Source organism: Acanthochromis polyacanthus, chromosome 18, assembly GCF_021347895.1.
Source record: "Acanthochromis polyacanthus isolate Apoly-LR-REF ecotype Palm Island chromosome 18, KAUST_Apoly_ChrSc, whole genome shotgun sequence".
Classification (NCBI taxonomy): Eukaryota; Metazoa; Chordata; class Actinopteri; family Pomacentridae; genus Acanthochromis; species Acanthochromis polyacanthus.
Genome location: NC_067130.1, coordinates 30,394,992 through 30,417,195, shown reverse-complemented (window position 1 = coordinate 30,417,195; position 22,204 = coordinate 30,394,992). Strand labels below are relative to the sequence as shown.

General features: G+C 38.9%; 2 protein-coding genes across 2 annotated transcripts in view; one reads left to right on the top strand and one right to left on the bottom strand.

The window, feature by feature from the left end:
• LOC110957194 (complement component 6) overlaps nt 1–6,385 on the top strand; it is a 15,883-nt gene extending 9,498 nt beyond the window's left edge. The window contains exons 14-18 of the mRNA XM_051938624.1: nt 1,024–1,156; nt 1,256–1,450; nt 2,603–2,690; nt 3,878–4,122; nt 4,832–6,385. Of these exons, the coding sequence (XP_051794584.1) occupies nt 1,024–1,156; nt 1,256–1,450; nt 2,603–2,690; nt 3,878–4,122; nt 4,832–5,016 (846 nt within the window). The 3' untranslated portion in view covers nt 5,017–6,385. The remainder of the gene's footprint in view (nt 1–1,023; nt 1,157–1,255; nt 1,451–2,602; nt 2,691–3,877; nt 4,123–4,831) is intronic.
• c7b (complement component 7b) lies at nt 6,025–22,032 on the bottom strand. The gene is made up of 18 exons (XM_051938625.1): nt 21,985–22,032; nt 21,806–21,858; nt 20,831–20,906; nt 17,682–17,823; nt 17,457–17,601; nt 17,180–17,318; nt 15,564–15,692; nt 15,238–15,481; nt 14,867–14,980; nt 14,608–14,774; nt 11,705–11,933; nt 11,316–11,487; nt 10,936–11,023; nt 10,686–10,818; nt 9,014–9,205; nt 7,899–7,995; nt 7,627–7,808; nt 6,025–7,537 (listed from the first exon to the last, which is right to left on the bottom strand). Exons 1-18 carry the CDS (start codon nt 22,000–22,002, stop codon nt 7,359–7,361), a joined length of 2,499 nt encoding a protein of 832 aa, XP_051794585.1. The 5' UTR covers nt 22,003–22,032; the 3' UTR covers nt 6,025–7,358.
• Between the last annotated feature and the right edge of the window lie 172 nt (nt 22,033–22,204).

The following is a 22,204-nucleotide window of genomic DNA, read 5'->3' as shown; positions in this document are numbered from 1 at the left end:
CATAAACATATAACAATTAGCAAATCTAAGGCCATTTTAGGTGTTCATGTCTGTATTTTAACAACTATGAAGACATATTTTATTGATACTATACATGCTTACTATAACTACTGTCTATTTAGGAGCAATAAAAAGACAATGTTAAGTGTTTATTCACTGCTTTTAAAAGCTAAAAGAGGAGGGTTAAATTGAAGTATTTGCTCGGTATGGAGTCAAAAATGTGCCACTATTTTAATAACATTAGGAAATATTACAAATACTAAATTAAACACATGCATTTAACTCATATATGGAAATAAAAACATACAATATCTGTCTTTAAAGGACTCGTAGAAGAATACAATTCTGATGTAGATTTTAAAAATGAATTCCAAAAAGGTTTGTTTTTCTTTATTTTTGGAACCGGGATTGATACTTTGAAAAAAAAGGTGCATTTATTGAGTTGCAAAATATAGAAACACTAATCAGTTGCATCATGGGAATTGTAGAATCCAGTGTTTTTGGAGCTTCAGCCTTTAGTAAAAGCACAAACGCTTCTTTTTTTTACACTGCATTAATTAATTAATCAGTTAATTTCTTTATTTATTGTCTTGAGCCCATTGCAGTTCCCCCAACTTAACAGAAATGCAACAGCTGCTGGAGTGCCGCTTAAATATACAGAAATAGAGGATATGAGGAACCTGAAAACTGAATAAACTGCAAAACTGTTTTTGTGGCACTTCCAAGACTCCATATATCATAACATACAGAAACAAAATGACAGAGTATTTCTTCACAACTTAGTGAAGAAAATTTCAGCAAAATGAGGACTTAATTACAGTATGGTATCTAAAATGAAAGCTGAAGTGATCATTTTGTTATTTATTTGGACTTAAATCAGATTTACAAGTCATTCTCTCATAGTTCTGACTGAAGGAAGCCATTACTATGAGCTACTATTACATAAAAACACGAGAAAACATACAGAAGACACTCAGGAGTTTTAATATTAGGATCCTTTGTTTATGAATTTCCTTCTTACAGAAAGCTAAGCAGTATTATAGCTTTGGTGAGGATGAGGAGTTTCAGTGCTTCACTGGATTCGACCTGGAGGGTTTCCAGTTCATCAACTGCCTCCCTGATGGAACCTGGAGTCAACTGAGTGGAAAATGCATCAGTCAGTTGGTTTTCTCACCACAACAGAGCACCATGATCTCACTAAAGTTTGAAGATTAACTCAGATACTTCTTAAAACCTGTCCTCCTTTAACCTCCAGGGAAGATTTGTCTGCCCCCTGACATCCCCGATGGAATGACGCTGTTCCCCAACCAAGAAGAGTACAGAGTGGAGGAATCAGTGGGTCTGAACTGTGACGATGCCGGTCTTTCTCCGCTGCCACGAGGTTTCTATAAATGCAGCAACAGCCTCACCTGGGAGCCTCCGTTACCTGCAGACCTGCGCTGCTCCAACGGTAAAATAAAGACGCTGCTGGTTTATCCATCTTTTTTTCCTGCAGAATCACGAAAAACTGCCAGTTTTAGTGCAGGTTTGTCGCATTTGTATTATTTGTTAAGCTACAATCTGATTGGCTGGAGGTGAACTTGAGTCCAGCCAATCATAAAAGGTGTTTATTTAGCTTGGAAAATCCAAACTGAATCTCCATGCAATCTCCTATCTCCATGTTAGGAGATACAGGAGAGTCAGTTTGGCGTTGGGCGAATTGAATCGCGTTTCCCTCCTGGGAAAGTTTGGTACGACCAATCATAGCACGGGAGGTGGGAGTTAATGCTGCGTCATCTTCAGCGCCTGGATTACCCATAAAACACCTGCGCACCTCCCGTAACCAAACACAAACATTCAAGATGCCTCTTTTCACTTGACGTTTCTGACAATGAGGAGGCAGTGGATGGCTCGTTACTTTCGGCTTCTTGCCATTGTTTGTACAGAGGAAAATCCCGTTCCAAACGTGTGAGTAAATTTAAGCAACTTTTACACATACGCACCGACTTGGTTTGGCTCCGATTTAAAGTTATTCCTAACACCGCTAATCGTTCGGAAGGAGTCTTTTGTTGCGTAGCCTTTTCAAAAATAAGTGTTGTACTTGAGAGTACCCCATGTATTCGCAGATTTTTGTGACAAAAACGGCAGTAATCATTCACCGCGACGCTTTCTCGGCTGCAGGCCATTGTTGTTTGGACTTCATGGACTTCAAGGTCGATTTGTTTGTGCGTCACACCCGTGTTACGCTGATTGGTTCTTTCTCGTTCAAGCTGCATTCGTTAGCCCCTCCTTTTTGAAATAGTCTCGTATCATCACAATGCCAGACTGCCTTTATTTGTATTTATATTAATACATAAATAAAGTCAGTCTGGATTTTCCAGGCAAGTGTTTATTAATACCTAAATTACATGAATTTATGTAAATAACTTCTAAAACGATCACGTTTTAGTGAATAAAACTCCACAGATTTGTGAAAATTATCTCAAAAATGGTCACAAGACTAGATTTTTAAGTAAAGTGAGTATTTTAATCGAGTATAGCACACCACACTTTATTACCTGATTGTATGTTTTGTATGGAAAATGCTTGATTTCTCAAGTTGTTGTGTGTTTTGCGTCCATAGAGGAACCGTTTGTTCCTGAGCCTCAGTGTGGTCCAGGAGAGAAGCTGCAGGAATCCAAATGTGTTTGTATCCAGCGGGAGAGCTGCCTGTGAGTTTCTGTGATCCATATTATCTTATTTTATCAAGTTTTCAGTGCCCTTGTGGATACCCTGACTGGACCTTTGTGAAGGCTCACACAAGATCCAGAAAGGAGAACAACCCAGTGAAGACAGAAGAGAAGGAGAGCAGGCGCAACAACATAGTGATCCCATGTGTGTCTGGTGTGTCTGAAAAACTGAGGAGGTCTTTTTTAAGCCAAATAACACCCTCAGGCAAAGACTGGTCCAGCCAAAAGACCCCACACCACACAGCCAGAAGAGCAACCTCGTGTATGCAGTTAAATGCAGCGAGGAATGCTCAGATCTCTACATAGGGGAAACCAAACAGCCACTTAACAAGCGCATGGCTCAACACAGGAGAGCCGGTTCCTCAGGACAGGATTCGGCAGTCTTCCTTCACCTTAAGGAAGAAGGACACTCGTTTCAGGACACCAATGTTCAGATTTTAGACAGGGAGGACAGATGGTTTGAGAGAGGAGTGAAAGAAGCCATCCATGTCAAAGTAGAGAAGCCATCTCTGAACGGGGGGGGGTCTGCAACATCATCTTTTGCCAATTTACAGTCAGGTCCGTTCAAAACTCCCCAAAAGAGCTACTCAGCAGACTCATGCTAATGACCACCATTAGCACACTGTGGTTCAGTGACATCTGTGCATTTCAACGACCCCCACCGATACTCACAACAACCATTGTTGAGTTTGTTAGGTGAGTTTTGGTATTGGTCGTTGGAATAATAGCCCTGGACACACCTCACAGAGGTTTAAAAGCTGAGGCAACACCAACCACCACCAGAACTGAAGAAGTGTTTAAAAGTTATTCTTAGAAAAACCCTTTTCACATTATTTTTTAACTACCTAATGCAGGCTTTAAATCAAATTGTTTAGTGGTTGTTTCTCATAAAAAAAGACTATTTTTGAGATAATATTAAATATACTGAATGGTTAATTGAATATGTGTATATCTGAGTTTTTAGGTTCCATTTTAATGTATTTTAATGTATGTTTTCATATATTTTTTAAATCTTATTATGTTTTTCGAAGTTATTCTTATATAAAACATTTTAACTTGATGTGTTGCTTACCTAATTTACACTAATTTTGACAACAAATTACTTTATTTAGTGTTTGTTTCTCATAAAACACTCTTTTTGAGATGGTAACTGAACTGAATTTGTGCAGCTCCCAACTAGAGAATCTCTGCATCCTGAACTCGGACGTCGGCGTCGCCGTGTCGATGTCACTCTGCTCCTTCCAAGCCGGGCGTTGCCACGGCGACCCGCTCTTCTTCATCAGCAACGGCGCCTGCGATCCGGCCGATGTAGCCAAACTGGAGTGGGCCAAGTTCAGAGCCTCGATGTCGTCCAACAGCTCTGTTCAGGAAAGCTGCGATCTGGACACCTGCTACGAATGGGAAACCTGCTCAGGTGAGTTTGCAGATCATTTTCTGATATAGTTGAACTTTTTTTGAGGATAAAATTCAAACTTTTGCTGCCATGTTTGCTGAAATTCCGATTAAGTGTTCTATTTTATGACATATTGAAGCTTCATGAGGCTTAATGAGCACGAAAAAGGTTTAACCGTCCTGTTGTCTTAATGTACGGGCGCCAAAAAATATTGTTTCCTTTCTGAAAAAAATTCCAAAAATTCAGAATAAAAAAAAAATCCAAAGATTTTTGAAAATTTGCAAAACCTTCAGGAAGAAAATTCCAATAATTCCTTGAAAGCTTCCCTTAAAAGTTTTGTTTAAAAAAATAGTTGGCAAGAAAATTCTTGTAAATATTTTCAAAAAATGAATAAAAATCTTACCAAAAATCCTAAAAATATCTAAAGTGATTACATATATATACATACATATATATATATATATATATATATATATATATATAAGTAAAACTTTTAATATTTTATTTAGGAACTTTCCCAAAAAATCAACTATAATCCAGCAAATTATTTTTTTTAAACATTTTTTTTCATCGAAAAATGTTCAAAAGTTTCCCAACAATGTTTCACTGTAAAAATGTTTTTTTTTCTCTCCACATTTTCAATCTTTAAAATGGGTCAGTTTGACCCGCAGGACAACACAAGGGTTAAACATTCACCTGTCATGTAAAATGAACTCATTTTTGTCCCCAGCGTCTCAGAAATGTGAGTGCAGAGCCGCCAGAGATTGTCCCAAAGTGGACAACCAGGTCGTGTTCTGTGTGAAGCTGACGAGGAGCCAGAGGACTCGCAGCATGGATCTCTGCTCTATGGCCGCCCTCAAGTGTGCAAGTTATCAGTTTGAAATTGTCAATGAAGGCGATTGTGCATCCAGATGATCCACATGAAGCTTAACTCAACTTCTGGATTCATCTGTGCTTAAAGCAACGTTCAGCCACCGCTGGAGAAACTGTGAAAGTCACTGCATGGTTTAAATACATAAGATTCATATTAGAATTACTTTGTGCATCAGAACCACAAATTTAAAACATTATAGACACAAACTGAACTGACAAGCGGGTTTATAAAGGTCAAAACACCAAGAATACATAGTTTAAGATGCACTTATATCCTGTGCTGCAGTGCATCTTGGGTACTACCAGAGCTTATATTACAAACAGGCACTAGATGGCAGCTTGACACAGCAAAGGGATGCTACTTTATTCAGATTATCAACAGGTTTGGTGCAGAGTTTTAAATCTGAAGGAGTTTTTTTGGATGCTTCAGATTCCAAAAATAAATGTTGTCTTAAATTAGGGACATTTCTTCAGTTTGGAAACTCCTGCCTGTTAAATCATAGGTCCAGATGTCCAAACTGTGTTACTAAATATCTGCTTTTTCAATAAAAGTCAATGACAAAACCTTGTGGACGAAACATTTTATGTTTCCAAGGACATTTCAGCAAAAAACCTCCAATCAGTGAGCTTAAATCAGACTTCTTTTTTTAGTATTCTGTCAGGTTTAATACTATTCAGCAGCTATGAAACCACATTTGGATACTAGAATATTTTATCGTCCCAGCTTGCACGTGACCGCTCTATTCTCCCGAGGATCATGGGTATTGCAGTATTTAGACCTATTTGTTTTGTCAAAATGAAGCTAAAACCTGATTTCTCAGAAACAGAGTTGAAATAAATAAACCTGCTGTCCTCAGCATAAACTCACAGGTTTGTCTGTGTTTCTGTGTTGAGTAACATTAAAGACTAAAGATGTAATTTTAAGAAAATTTAAATGGGAGTAGAGAATAGGGATTGCTGACTAAATCTGACTCCATGATGTTTTCTTGCTAAATTTTGTCGTTCATGAATGTGATCGTTGAACAAATAGAAAAGTCCTGTGACAACATCAAAAGAACAAGCATGTTTTATTAGTTTTCTAGAACAAAAACAATCATTCATTTTACATGGAAATGTCTTCAGTCATTAATCCTCCATGACGAATAGAACAAGTGTTAGAAAAATGTTAGTTTCTATTTACAGTTCAGTCATTAAAGCTGCAGTCAGCAAAAATCTAAAAAAAACGGTAGAATTTGAAAATACAGCTCTTCCTCTGCAACTTACATACACGAATGTCTTTCAAACGTACAAAAATACCCTTGTGGCAAAATTCAAAACCCATTCCCTTGTAAATTTGTAAATCTTCCGTTTATCCTGTTGTACCATCAGTTCTTCCTTTCACTGTGGACTTTATTGTCCTTTATGTTTCTGTGATTGGCTGAAAAAACCTGGAAACTCTGCCAAAAGGAGGTGCAGAAGTCTAGTTTCCTCTCATTACTTTTATTATAATACGATGAAATGTTAGCAGCCCAGCAATGACCTGGTGACCTGTTCTGTCCCAGATTTTTACCCAATGTCAACGCCCCCCCCCCCCCCCCCCCCCCCGCCCCTTACAGGATTGACAAGAAATCTCCTTTGAGTCTCTTCAAACTAACAGGTAAATATCTTTTTTTATGTGTATTCTAGTCATTTCTGCAGCTATTACCAGGGACGTAATATGAATGTGTACTGCCATAAAAATGGAGCATTACCACAATTTGTGGCCCTTCCATTTCTTTGAAAATGGAACTCAGAATGTTTGATGGAAAAAATACTCTTTCCACTTTCCTAAGGTCATAAATCTGACCTTCTTCCAACTACAATATAAACCCAAAGATCAGAGAGAACCCTCAGAGCCGATGCTGGCGTTGCTTGCATGTACTGCTGCTCTGTTGGTGTCACGTCTCCTGATATCAGTAAACTTTACTCACAACCCAAGTCACACGAGTTTCCACTGTGTCTCCCAGTCTCTGCCTCCTCATACTCTCTCCACATCGCTGAACTTCCTCAACAGAATTCAGTTTAGTTGAACAGGAATGTCACGTTTTCGGCATGTTTGCGTACTGATCTGGAGTCACTTTGGTAAAATTTAGTTCGACAATAAGCTTATTTCTTTGAAAATATGGACTTTTTTTTCATAGACAGTGATCTATTTTGCATGCAGAATGGGTCTGCACAACCAACAGACAAAAAAACTCATCACATTGACATTTCAAAAGAGTAAACCTGCCTATATTTACTAAACAAAGCTGGTATAATCAATAGATGGGTTGATTGAAGGAAGTTTAGTGTGTAATTTTTCGCCTACTTCAGCTTTAAGAGAGAAATGTCCTTATGTGCATTGTGAAAAAGAACAACAACCATGTTTATTCTGGACAGGCATCGATGCCGATCACGTTTATCTGCTCTCCAGCACATCGTCTGGCTCCAACCTCACATTCAGTCATAGTAATAGAACCGGTACCGTCACCGGACCGGACACATAGAGGGGCGGAGTCTGCAGGGCAATCTGATGCATTCAGGCAGGCGCATTGTCTGGCCGATTCTGCAAAATAATAGTGAAAAATAACAATTATATATGACAGATGAGGGATTTTCCTGTGTTTAGAATTCTTAAGAGTCCAACCAACTCACCTTGACAGACAGTTCCAGGTTTGCAGCCCTCACAGGAAGTAAACGCCTCATCTGACCACTTACAGTTGCTGTCGCTGGCCAACGTAAAGCTCCTTCCCATACATCTCAGCGCTCCGAGCTGACAAACGCCCAACAAACGGGGCTGACTGGAGCCCAGTCTGGCACACAGCTGCAGGGAAGTCCTAAGAAATAGAAAGACGAAGCATTTTAATCATCTTTAGTGGATTTTTGTTGAGCAAAATGCAGAAATTTTACTCAAAAACCATACTTACAAACACTGAAATGGCATTTTGCACACACACCCAGTTTGTCCTACGTTCTCCCAGACTTTACATTTCAGGCCAGCTGGAGGAGATGGAGTTGTAGGTGCTGAGAAGAAATAGAAGAACCAAGACTAGTGTGAGTACAATCCACAGAAACACAACCTTAAAGCTACTATATAAAACATTTCTTACTACTAAAACAGATCACATGACTACTTGTGTATAAAAGCAGTTACTTTAAACCCTCCACTCTGCAGTGTTTCTCACATTTACAGAACTTTTTGCAACTTTAAAGCCAGCGTTTTGGTTTTCTGACCCTTATTTTCAGGCCAACTCTCAGAGCAAACTTTACATTATATACCCACTATCGAAACCTGTATCTAATGGCTAAAGAGCCAGACATTCTTTCAGAAGTTGGTGGAGACCAAAAACAGAACTAAAATGAGACTTAATGTTGGATTCAGCTTCAAATTTTCAATAATGTTGCACTAAATCTGCTTAATAGGCAATGTTTGAACTTTAAAGGTGTTAATATTTCAGAAATATGCTCACGGTTTGTTTCTGCTGCCAAAAATATCTGTCAATGCAGCGTTTATTTGGATAACCTAATCTGGATTTGGGATGTTTAAATCACATACCCAACAAAAATCTCAAATTTTTGTAACATAATGTCAATTTAAAGCAATAACTGTTTTCTGGATATATATATTTTTTACATTTAGATCAGTAGATCTTGCTCACAAAAACATTAACTTGTCAAAGCAGGAAAACTGCAGGTGAAAAGCCAATTGTTGTATATTGAGATGGTAAGTCTTCTTTTAAAGCTAATGACTGCTTTAGAAAACCCATTATATGTTGTGTTGCAAACATCTACCTGTTGCTGCTGTAAATGGAGAATACTGCTCTGAAACTATACAAGAAATAGGCAAGAAAACCAAAACTATGAACTAAAAGAGAGACTAAAAAGCCCAGTAAAGCTTCAGAGTTGTTTCTCAAAGCAGACCAAGTTTCTTCATCCTGAAGTTGCTATAGTTGACTTTATTGTAAGTATTTTCCAACATAACTATGTCTGAGGATCCATACGTTTAAAGTAAAAGGCTTTACAACAATAAGACTTTCTGTACCTGCTTTACAGCGAGTATCAGCAGGAGATGGAGACCACTGCAGACTGGGGCTGCATATAACCTCAGATACTTCACCCTCCAGAACCAACCCGACTGGACAGGACAAGGACACGCTGTCTCCGATCTGATAGGCTGCTTTGGTGGGCGTGGCTGTAACTAAGCTGTTGATTGGAGGAAGTCCACATGTGGAACCTGGAACAGGAAGTGAGAGAAACACAAGAATATTATTTTCCTGGCGACGGATGGACTTTGAATCAAACCCACAGTAAAAAATCAAGATACTTTCAAGGCTTTTCTCGGTTCTGAGGAATTGAGAGCCAGGTTTACACAATCTGATAAGGTCAGCTACTGTCTTACGCCAGATGTTGGGTCTTTGTGTCAATATATCCAGTCCTCAAGTAGATCTGAATGATCTGTGATCATACAGTAGAAATACCAGAGGAGAAAGGAATTTTAAACTTTGACTTCAACAGAAAAGTGGAGGTGTCATTTATCAAACTGAAGTAGAAGTTAAATTCAAATGAGGTACAAGGAGATAAAACCATTAGTGTAACCGTCAGTGCATCAGGTGTTTGGTGCCAGTGCATTCTAAATGCATTTTGAATCGGGTCTATTGGATGGGATGTTGTAACTATCAGTTACCCCTTGGACGGGATCTTGCTTTTGTTGACAATGTATGTATGTATAGTGGGTTTGTTTTAGGTTTCTCCATGTTTGGTAGTGCAAATCAACAGACAGATAAATATAAAGTCTTCTTGCAGGTTCAGATTACACGATATTAATACTATTCTGAACAAATCCCAATGTGAAAAATGTTGATCATTGGAACCAAAAGTAATGAAAAGTAACAACATGTTGGTTGCTGTGTTGATGTTCTTTCTACATTATGATGAATGATGCTCCAGGATTATCACTGCAACGGATCAGTCATGTTGTTGTGATGTCAAATATGCATAAAGTTTGCCTCCACCGCTCAAGAAAAGCTTTGAAACACAGGGTTAATGTTGTTGTTGACTTCTTTTTTATGCAAACTGTTATCTTTTTCTAAACCTAGCCAAGTAATTTCATTGTTTAAACCAAAGCCCAAACTAGGACTGAAGACTGAAATAGTAAAACTGTTCACTCTAAATACAATAAATCCATCATGACTTTTAGTGTCACATAAGACATAAACCTCAGTCTTCTCCCTTCATGGACTTTGTTGGTCTTGCCAGACTTCCTACGAAAAGTTTTGCATCTGAAAGCCCTCAAGGAAATTTCCTTCTACAATCAAGTCATGCTTCAGTATCGCAGAGCTGTGCCCAATCAGATGTACCACTGAGCTCTGAGGTTACATCTTAGCTGGTACAACTTTAAGACTCCATCTTTGTCCAATTTCACCTGTTTTCTCAGAAAAAAATACTATATAGAATAAACTCAGCATAAGATCTAACCTTGACTTGTGAGTCCTCTGCGTATTATCTAAATATTTCTAAATTTGGAGTAGATTGGATCACATTTCTAGGAGAAGGGATGAAGAAATGCTAGAAAATTCATATTGAACCTACAAGTATTTGAATGAAAACATGAATTGCTTTACAAACTTCTTCTCTAGTTAGTAATTTCTGAGGTGACCTGCTTGGTGAGAAACAATAGAACCAAACAACATCTTGTTCATGGAGTGAGTACGTACTTTTACAAACCATTGCTTCTGAGCTCCACTGCTGGTTTTCAGCACATCTGGCTTCAGCGTTTCCACTGAGGTAAAACCCGTTGATGCAGGAGTACTGCACTGTGTTTCCAACCAGGTAGAAATCTTTGGGATTCTATGAAAAGCATTACAAAAAATATAATTTTTCTTCAAGTTGAATGCAACTTTTTCTGTAGCCAACTGAAGAAGCCTCCAAAGCAGACATCAATCGACACGACTTTTATAATCTCACCTGAATAAATCCATTCCTGAGGGTTCGAGGCGGCCCACAGGTTTTAGGTGGAGTCACAGAAAGACTGAAGCACTGAGGCTCCATCGTCCTGAAAGCAGAGCAGTTTATAGTGAGATAAATGACCATCATCTATTAAAAATGTGAGATATTCCTGTGTTTTGATGATGTTCTAATACAGAGGATGTCATCATTTCACTTTCAAATACCTGGAATCGAATCAATCAAACACAAAACTGTTTTCTAATCAATATTTGGAGGCAAAATTTATAATTTTATGGCACAGAATGGCTCCACACAAGACAAAACATAAGACTTTAGGGTCCACACTACATCTCTGTTATCTAACTAGGTAAAAAAACCAACTCTTTGTGTGTCCTTACTGCAGATACTGGATGTCTGCATCCTCACAGGACTTCTGCTCGGTCTGAGGTCCGATGCACTGTTGTCCTCCTCTGCTGGGCGTCGGGTTGTTGCAGCTTCGGGTTCTTGACTTTTGACCTCCAGAGCAGGATCCCCAGGAGGACCAGCAACTCCAGCTGCCATGGACCACCCCTGGAAGGAAGATAGCCAGGTTTTTTTCTTGTTCTGTCTTGTTTTTGAGGGACTTTTTCAACACTTTTGCTAGTTTATTGACCTTTGTGTTTAATAATCTCCAATCCTGGATATGCAACGGTGCTGTTGCTCTAAACTTTAGTGCTAATTTGAAATATTATCGGCAATTAACTTGAAACTGTCCACACAATCCCTTCAGAGTCTTTCGTTAATGTACCTGGTTGCTCTCCAATCACAGCTCCTCTTTCGCAGGCTCGTCCGGAGGTTCCCGGCCGACAGACACATCGACACTCGGATCCGGTGAGCAGCGGCTGGCCATTGTTCTGGCAGGGTCGGCAGTGGCAGGGATGCTCCTCGGCCAGGTATTCCTCTGTGGCTCTTTTCAGGTGGAGCTTCTTTAAGCCTGCACACTGAACCTCCTTCACCAGCTCGTACAGCGGACGCAGCTGAGATTCATGAAGAAACGTGGATGAAGTATTTAACAAACATCCAAAACATACAGCAAAGTGAATAATCATCGAGGGATTTGCTACACTTTTGGTTCCTTTATGTGTTTTGTCAATCTTTCCGTCTACTGACTTTCGACTCTTGCTTTTATTTAAAAGTCATAGTGTCTATTGTTATACACCAAAACACCAACTCAAATTCCTCATCTGTGAAGCCCTACTTGGTAATCAAATGGATTAGGATTCTGATTCAAAAATAGTATTTTCTAGATTTATGATGTCCAGAAAACAAATCCTATCTCTAGCATGCTTACTAATGCAAAGCACATGATCGTAGGCTAACTTTGCTTATTCTGACATTTGGAAAAGGCTCTTTAAAAACTTCCACTTATGAGAACATCGATTGGGGCACGGCTATGGTTATAGCTTGTTAGCACAATTGTTGTTTTTAAAGGTGGAGTACGCAATATCTGATCCACTTTGTATTGTAAAAATTGTAAAAAAAAAAAAAAAAAGCAAAACATGGATGTAGCCACCTTGAAATCACCTGCTGCTTTGTTGAATACAGTTTAGGGGGGTTACAATCTTACATTTTTTAAACCAGACGTAACATGGTCTTGGATAGATCCATCTGAGCACAGTGATATGGTAAAGGTCTGTCAACTACAAGGTAGTCTCACCCTCAGATCTATTAAAATTATCATCAGTTTTCCTCTAAATGGGACGATAATTTACAAAATGCACATTGTGCTGTGTTATAAAGATCTTTTAACCCGTTAAGCCGGCGGTACACTTACTAATTTGCATAGGAATTTAAAGAATGTCTGAAGGCTTCAAACACAATTATACAAACACTATATGCCGATGGAAAGCTTAGATTCTCATGAATCCGCCGGTATAAACCACTTTCAGATGTGATTACCACAGCGGGTTATATAAACACATTTCTCCGACAAACAACGAATATCCATCCATCCGTTCTCTATACACGGCTTCAACGTACACAGCGCGACTCACATTTCCAGGTTCATTATTACACACAGATGAAAATATTCCACAAAAAACGGCCATAATCAAACCTTTTACATCCAGACAACACAAGCCAGTAAACTATTTTGTCCAAAACATGTCCTGAAGTCGGTATAAAATCCACAAATCGGTCGTTTTCAAGGACATGCACCTCGCGATGCGCGTCCAATGTTCCCTGTACTTCTCGTCATATTCTTTATTTACAAATAGAATATTAGCGATTTCTTTGTACTGAAAATGGCTGGAATTGACTGCAGCTTAACAATTGAGACTCTAAACTTATTGTAAAGCTGTTTACTGAGGTAATAAATCAAGTGAGAAGTTTGATTATTTTCTCATAGACTTCTATACAATCCAACTTCTTTTTGCAGCCAGATAATCGCCCCCTGCTGGCTGTTAGAAGGAATGCAGGTTTAAGTTTGCCTGGGGACCAGACAGCCTTTATATTGTGTATTACAAATACACATAAAGTCAGTCTGGAACTGCTCCATTGAACCAAATCTAGCCCAGAGGTGGGACTACCGATCACAGCTTGAATTGGAGAGAGCCAATCAGCGTAACACATGTGTGACGCAATCACTAAGCGACCTAACAATTGCCTTTCCGCCATGATGTTTTGTAGTTTTAACAGCTTCCTTCGCCGTACAGGGGTCCTGAGGAAAATCTAAGCTCTCCCTTTCAACAGTGGAGGACAGCATTACGCATTCTATCGTACAGCCTGCCGGAATTAAAAATACATCCTTTTTAAAAAGAAAAGCTTTAAGAGCTGCTTCTTGTTGAGGTTTTAAGGACAAATTCAGCCCGTGCAAAACAGAGGAAAACGCACGAGAGAAACCTCGCTCTGTTGCGGTCGCCAACTCGGCCCTGAAGATGACGCATCATTAACTCCCGCCTCTGGTGCTCTGATTGGTTCGGTCTGATCTGCTCGGAGCTTGAAAACCTGTCAAAATGTGTCAATGGAGGAGGGCTAGACCGTATTCCCGTATATCCCTTATAACGGGAATACAGTCTAGCTAAGCTAGGCTAGGTTTAAGTCACTTCTATGTTGACTTCAGTTTTCAGATCCTTCATTTTTGCTGTCTAGGACTCAAACCAGACTACATAATAATATTCCAGCATGTCCTTCAAGCTTGTGCACATATTCACCAGTTCACAAGTTGATTATGTGGTTAGTTAGGTCAAATTTGGCAACATTAGTTGTTATCTCAGCTCGAAAGCTAGCATTTGCTGATGGAAAATGAGGAGCTGTTTTTATCCACCTCAATGCAAATCCAGGACCTGGTATTTAAAGAAAATTAATGAGTTTTAATAGGTGAATCTGCCATCGTTGTCACTGTAACTGCAAACACCATATGCTGACAAGTACTGCAAAAGTTTGGTTCAAGAATCTGAAACTCTAGAGGAGATTCTGGAGGAACTGAAGTCTACACTTAGCCCTAAATCTAACCTGTTGTCTTTTATGATGCAAGAACTTGACCTCAACCTTATCCTGTCCAGTTATCTCTTCCTACCCCTGAGCTTTGTGATATATATATATATAGTATCTACCCAAAGCAAAGAATCGCCTAAAGTGGTTCATGCATCACAACAAAATGTAAAAGAGAAATAAAAATCTCAATATAGAACTCTCAAATCAGCCGTATACCTTCTGGTCGATGACTTCCGGGAAGTCTTTGACAGACGACGCCCAGTTATTGTACATTTCTCCATTTGCTTCGGGGTTTTCCAGATCCAGACGAGTCAGACCAGCGATGAAGGCTGGATCTCCTCCGAAAATGTTCACCTTGATGGGCATCGTGGTTGAACTGTGCCCTGCAGACAAATGACATTGGAGACTATAATTCATTGGATTTCTTCCACTCGACATGTGGTTTGAAAGTCTAAATCTGACAACTTTCACTCACCATCGCTCGATGCAAAAGATTTAGTCAGTTTTTCACAGACGGTTTTGACTTTTTTCCAGAAGAGACGTCGCTTCACTTTCCTCCAGCACCTCTGGTACTCGATATTTGTTGTACCTTTACACAAAAATGACAGAAACATGAGATATAGCAGTTCAAAGTCCTCATATTATCCAATCACAGCGCCATAATTGGGCATATCAAGATTATAGGAGTCATTTAAATCATCTAACTTTTATTGGGAGTTAGTCTTTTATCTATTATGTGTTTGCATTATTTAACTGATAAAAGTTGTCTTGGCACTCTTAGTGACTTACTTTTAAATATTACTACCTTCTAGAAAGGACACATTATCAGTTTTCAGAGGTACTTACTGGATGATTGGAGCTTCTGCTTGTCCAACTCCAACAGGGCTTGGTATTCGCCTCCTAGCGAGCCTTCAGAGAGGTAATGAGTGCCGTATTTCTGCAGCAGTTGTCGGTAGACTGAGTAGTCGTAGGTGACGGGCAGCGAGGACAAGGCCTTCCAGAAGCCTTCGGAGAGAGTCAGGTACTGGGGAGCCGAGTTCTGAAACTGGGCCAGCTCCACTTTATTCTTCAGGATTATGATTCTGTGGGCCTGGAGGGTAGATATTAAAATGGATGAGGATTTTAAGAAGCCTCAGCAGTGGTTTGTAAAGCAGATCAGGTTATAAAACCACCTTATTTTCCGTGAGATCTTTGTGAAAGGTGCGTCGGTCGTGTCCCCACAAAGCGTTGGACTGGATGTGTTGCATGTAGGACCAGGAGCTCTCGTAGGACTCATCGCTCTCCTCGTTGTCCACTTTCACCTGCAGGACAAAGGCAAGGAGGCAAGGAGTCGATTAACATTTGCATTCACTGGAGTTATACAATCAGGGGACACTTTATTAGGTACACCTTGCTAGTAAAAGGTTGGACCCCTTTTGCCTTCAGAACTGTCTTAATTCTTGGTTTCATACTTCCAACAAGTTTTTGGAAACATTTCTCTGAGATTCAGGTCCATGTTGACATGATAACATCACACAGTTGCTCCTGATTTGTCAGCTACACATCCATGATGGCAGTTTCCCGTTCCACCGCATCCCAAAGGTTCTATTGGACTGAGATCTGGTGACTGTGGAGGTCACTGGAGTACAGTGAACTCTGTCATGTTTAAGAAACCAATTTGAGGTGATTTGAGCTTTGTGACATGGAGCATTATCCTGCTGGAAGTATCCATCAGAAGATGGAACACTGCGGTCATAAAGGGATGGACATGGTTAGCAGCAACATTCAGGTAGGTTGTGCTGTTTAAACGATGCTCAGTTGGTACTAAGAGGCCCAAAATGTGCCAAGATAAAATCCCCCACATGATTTTTTTTCCTCCCCTTTTTTGGAACCCGGAATCGAATCCGGGCCGCTGCGTCGGAGACCAGCCCCTGTACATAGGTCGCCTGCTTAACCCGTTGAGCTATACGGGCGCCCGATCCCCCACATGATTACATCACCACCACCCGAACCATTGATACAATGCAGGATGGATTCATGCTTTCATGTTGTTGATGCCAAATTCTGACCATCTGAATGCTGCCATCATCAGACCAGGCAACATTTTTCAAATCTTCTATTGACCAGTTTTGGTGAGTCTGTGTGAATTGCAGCCTCAGTTTCCTGTTCTTAGCTGACAGGAGCATACAGTGTGATCTTCTGCTGCTGTAGAACATCTTCTTCTTGTTGTATGTTCAGAGATGGTATTCTGCATTCCTTGGTTATAACCAGTTTTTTGAGTTACTGTTGCCTTTCTATCATCTCCAGCCAGTCTGCCCATTCTCCTCTGACCTCTCACATCAACAAGGCATTTTCATCACTGGATATTTTCTCTTTTTGGGACCTTTCTCTGTAAATCCTAAAAAATGTCTGACTGTGAAAATCCCAGTAGATCAGCAGTTTGTGAAATACTCAGACCAGCCCGTCTGTGGCCAACAACCATGCCACGTTTAAAGTCACATAAATCCCCTTTCTTCCTCATTCTTATGCTCGATTTGAACTTCAGCAAGTTGTCTTGACCACATTTACATGAATAATGGCACTGAGTTGTGGCCATGTGATTGGCTGATTAGATGTTTGTGTTAACAGGCAATTGAACAGACATACCTAATACGGTGGCCGGTTTAGTTTTACGCTGTCTGTTGTAGTTTGATTCAATGCAGTCATGGTGACTTTTATTCATTATATCCTCTGGTGAAATATACTGGGATTATTTATTCACCAAACATGCATTTTTGTTGACTTTTTACTGGCATTTTTATTGACTCACCTCAAAGTTATACCTGAGGATGTTCTCTGGGAGTCTGTAAAAGGCTTTATGGTCTCCACTGAACACCTTCCTGCACTGACCTCTGAAGCTCAGAGTGTTGATCACACCTGCCCTCAGTTTACCTGTCAGCACGTCGTACCTGTGAAACATGATGCAAAAAATCTGTTTCATGGACTTTTATCTTGTCGGTGACACCCTCTGATTTACAAACAAGAATCTAAAGTGATTAATTAGAGTACAGAACCAGGCCCTGCTGTTGGTAGTTGTAGTTTCTTACCCTCGGCCTGTGAAGTCGGAGTTGGGAGGCTTTTTATCGAGGTCACATGAGTATTGATCGTTGTCCTGGTCGCAGCTTCGCTCATCCAAACCGTCTTCACAGTCCTGGTCTCCGTTACACACCAGAGACTGGCTGATACACTGACCTGAATCAGCGAAGATATTCTAGATAAAAACTCAGTCTTCTGAATAAGGTGTGCTGTTATTTATTCATGTAGGAACCTACCAGAGGTGCAGTGGAACCTTTCTCCACAGCCTGTTTCTAGGGGGCAGCTTTTCTCTGGGACACACGGCTGTGTTTCAGTGGCTTCTCCTGAACACGCTGAACCTCCAAACTGGGCATAAACTTCCACATGGCGAGTACGCACCTGAAAAGAAAGCAATGAAAATAATCAGATAAATGAACAGATACTTTAACAGAGTGAGCAAAGTCTGAGTTTTTGCTTTTTTGTGGTCTTTCTGGTGAATTTATTAGAATTTTGAAACGAAAGACAACATCTGAGGCTGAAAAATGAACCCCAAATTGCTAAAATTGCAGTTCCTCAAATGGCCACTAGATGCTGACTCAAAAAGCGAGTCAATAACCTTAGACTTCCATGATGAAATGTTCGACGTTACAGCAGAAATAAACATGTTTACAGCCTGATGAAAAAAAATGTTTTTGGTCTCTATAGATAATTTTACATTCATGACAGCTGTTCAAGATGTTAACTATAATATAACCCACCCGTTCTAAACTGTATGAAGGCTTAAAGGTTTACATTTGAGTTTTTATATCACAATGGGTCCAGACGCTTCTGGATTATGTAGAAAAGCTGACATATATTATATTATATTATATTATATTATTTTTATTATACCAAACAGAGATACTCTGCTTCCACACCAGCATTAATAATAATTAAAAACTCGATTCTTTTCAGTGGAATAACCACAGTCAGTGGAGGTGATGCGTTAGTCATGAGGAGGTTAGGGTGAATGGATGGGTCCACAAAAAGACTGTTTGAGAGCTAAAAAAAAAAAAAGAGCTATTTGTTTCGCTGTTCAAACTGAAAGTCAACATTAGTTAAATTTGTCAGTACAGTTTTATTTGTATAGTGCCAATTACCATTCAGATTGTCTCATTCTATAATGTGAACTGTATGCTTACAATTGAAAGACTCTTTTTCATTCCCTGTTTTAAAACAATTTTTTTAACAAGTTCAATAACCCAAGCTGTATGTTTAGCATTTGAGCAACAGCCACGTTTCCAACAACATACTGAAGTCCTGATCAAGCAAATATTTAACTTTCCCTTTTTTGTACAGAACAGCCTGAAACTAGTCCAGCTGATATGAAAGAATAACGACAATGTCCCAACTGAAACGTCTCATATGGCCGAAGTTTGTTTCTTCTTCAAGGTTTTTTAGCGATTCTGCAACAACGTTTTTTTTTTCCCAGCATCTTCTGCTCTTTTTATCACATACACACGTGGACAAAATTGTTGGTACCCCTCAGTTAAAGAAGGAAAACCCACAATTCTCACTGAAATCACTTGAAACTCACAAAAGTAACAATAAATAAAAATTTATTGAAAATTATATCATCAAAAACAGCCATTACTTTTGAATTGTTGATTAACATAATTATTAAAAAAAACAAACTAATGAAACAGGCCTGGACAAAAATGATGGTACCTCTATAAAAGATTGAAAACTATTTGACCAGAGTGACATGATTAACTCAGGTGTGTCATTTAATTGACATCACAGGTGTTTCCAAACTCATAATCAGTCAGTCTGCCTATTTAAAGGGAGACAAGTAGTCACCCTGCTGTTTGGTGAAAAGGTGTGTACCACACTGAACATGGACAACAGAAAGCGAAGGAGAGAATTGTCCCAGGACATCCGAAAAAAAATGATAGACAAACATCTTAAAGGTAAAGGCTATAAGACCATCTCTAAACAGCTTGAAGTTCCTGTGACAACAGTGGCTCATATTATTCAGAAGTTCAAGACCCACGGGACAGTAGCCAACCTCCCTGGACGTGGCCGCAAGAGGAAAATTGATGACAAATTGAAGAGACGGATGGTTGGAATTGTATCCAAAGAGCCCAGAGCAACCTCCAAAGAAATTAAAGGTGAACTCCAAGGCCAAGGTACATCAGTGTCAGATCGCACCGTTCGTCGTTGTTTGAGCCAAAGTGGACTTCATGGGAGACGACCAAGGAGGACACCACTGCTGAAAAAAACTCATAAAAAAGCCAGACTGGAATTTGCAAAAATGCATGTTGACAAGCCACAAAGCTTCTGGGAGAATGTCCTTTGGACAGATGAGACCAAACTGGAGCTTTTTGGTAAGGCACATCAACTCTATGTTCATAGACTCAAAAACCAAGCATACGAAGAAAAGAACACTGTCCCTACGGTGAAACATGGAGGAGGCTCAGTTATGTTTTGGGGCTGCTTTGCTGCATCTGGCACAGGGTGTCTTGAAAGTGTGCAAGGTACGATGAAATCTGAAGACTATCAAGGCATTCTGGAGAGAAATGTGCTGCCTAGTGTCAGAAAGCTTGGTCTCAGTCGCAGGTCATGGGTCTTCCAACAGGACAACCATCCAAAACACACAGCCAAAAACACCCAAGAATGGCTGAGAGAAAAGCGTTGGACTATTCTAAAGTGGCCTTCTATGAGCCCAGATCTGAATCCCATTGAACATATGTGGAAGGAGCTGAAACATGCCATTTGGAGAAGACACCCATCAAACCTGAGACAACTGGAGCTGTTTGCTCATGAGGAGTGGGCCAAAATACCTGTTGACAGCTGCAGAACGCTCATTGACAAATACAGAAATCGTTTAATTGCAGTGATTGCCTCAAAAGGTTGTGCAACAAAATATTAAGTTATGGGTACCATCATTTTTGTCCAGCCCTATTTCATTAGTTTGTTTTTTTAAATAATTATGTTAATCAACAATTCAAAAGTGATGGCTGATTTTGATGATTTAATTTTCAATAAATTTTTATTTATTGTTACTTTTGTGAGTTTCAAGTGATTTCAGTGAGAATTGTGGTTTTTCCTTCTTTAACTGAGGGGTACCAACAATTTTGTCCACGTGTGTACATATGTAACATAACATAAGAGTTTATTCACTCCAAAGCAATGAAAAGAAACAACCAAATCTGCATTTTCTTACAAAAAATAAGTTAAAAAAAAAAAAACTTCAGCATGTTGTGTTTGTGCCCAAATCTGTTGTTTTTATGCTCCTTTGAGTCAAATTCTTACAGACAGGACTTCACTGTTGTTGATTTTTTGGGTCAGATACATGTTTAAATAGGGTTATATTATTTATTCAGGTAAAGTTTTAGCAGATTTTCCAGAAAATGAATGTAAATACCTTAGTCTTGGTGCAGCCGTCACACTCAGACCACTGACCATAAGAACCCCATCTGCAGTTTACAGCCTGCTGACACCTGACAGGAGTTCAATGCAAAGCAGTTATTAGACATTTTGTTATGGTTAGATGACTTTTTTAACCACCAGAGGGAAATCAAGTTGTTACAGCAGCATGGATATTAATTAAAGGGGTAAGCAAAACAAACACAGAATATTAATATGTAAAATATGAAATAAAATAAATTAATAAATAAAATTTAAATAACACAACATAAAAATGAGAAAAAAATAAAATGCTGACACCTGACAAGCAATTATTAGAATTTATTTTGTTTATATTTTTATTTAACTTGGATGACCTTATTAATTCCCAGAGGGAAATTAAGTTGTTGCAGCAGCATGTATATTCAATAAAGTGGTAAACAATAAGACAGCACAGAATACTAGAGTATAAAGTATAAATACAATAAATAAATAAATACATAAATAATATGAAAATGAAATAAAATTAAAACAAGAATAAGATAGAAATAAATAAAATAAAACTCAGAAGAAATATGAAATAAGATTAAAGTAAGAATAAAATAAAATAATATAAAATAATAAAAAATAAAATAAATAAAAATTTGATTAAAATATAATAAAAGAAAAATACAATGAAAATAAATAAGTAAATGATTTAAAATGAAATAAGATAAACATATATGAAATCATGTTAAAATAATTTCTTGAGAATTACCTGGTATTAGCGTTTATTGCAAAAAACAAGCAAACAAAAACAAAGCAAACAATCCTCCTTAAAAAAAAATTGAAAAAAACTGGGTCCTAATACAATATTCTTTAACAAAATATTCCTTTTTCTGACCCATGAATGTGGCTAAAAAATGGTCTGAGACACCTTTAACACCATCAAAACCTTATTATCCAGCTGCAGCAAAATTTAAAGTCCAAACGGTTGATGCATATATTGACCTACCACACTGGCGATAGAAAAGCAAAGGACAGAAACAAAGCTGCAGCCAAGTCCAACTGCAAACAAACAAACAGAAAAAGAATAAGAGGATTACTTGGTCTAAAAAAGAATAAAGTTTCTGGCAGACTGCACCAAAAAATGTAAACGTAAATCTGAATAATAAGAAAGTTTGAGTGTTTTACCTTCATGATGCTCCTCATGACTTAGTATGTTTGAGCTCCATTAAAGTCGGGGTGATATAATGAGCTGGAGAGGAGGAGGAGGAGGAGAGGATTATTACCCAACAGGGTTCAGGAATTCCCTCGATGAAGAAACTCGTCCACCGGATTCCTGCCATTCACTCACTGAGTCATGAGCACAAACCTGCTGTTCTTTGTTTCCAGTAAAACATTTTTCATCTTG

Excerpts from the sequence above, each read along its gene's own strand:
- c7b (XM_051938625.1), bottom strand. Across the intron at positions 17,319-17,456 it reads TCCGACTTCACAGGCCGAGG|GTACGACGTGCTGACAGGTA; the intron begins GTAAGAAACTAC and ends CATGTTTCACAG. Across the intron at positions 7,996-9,013 it reads TGATACTCGCTGTAAAGCAG|CACCTACAACTCCATCTCCT; the intron begins GTACAGAAAGTC and ends ATTTCTTCTCAG.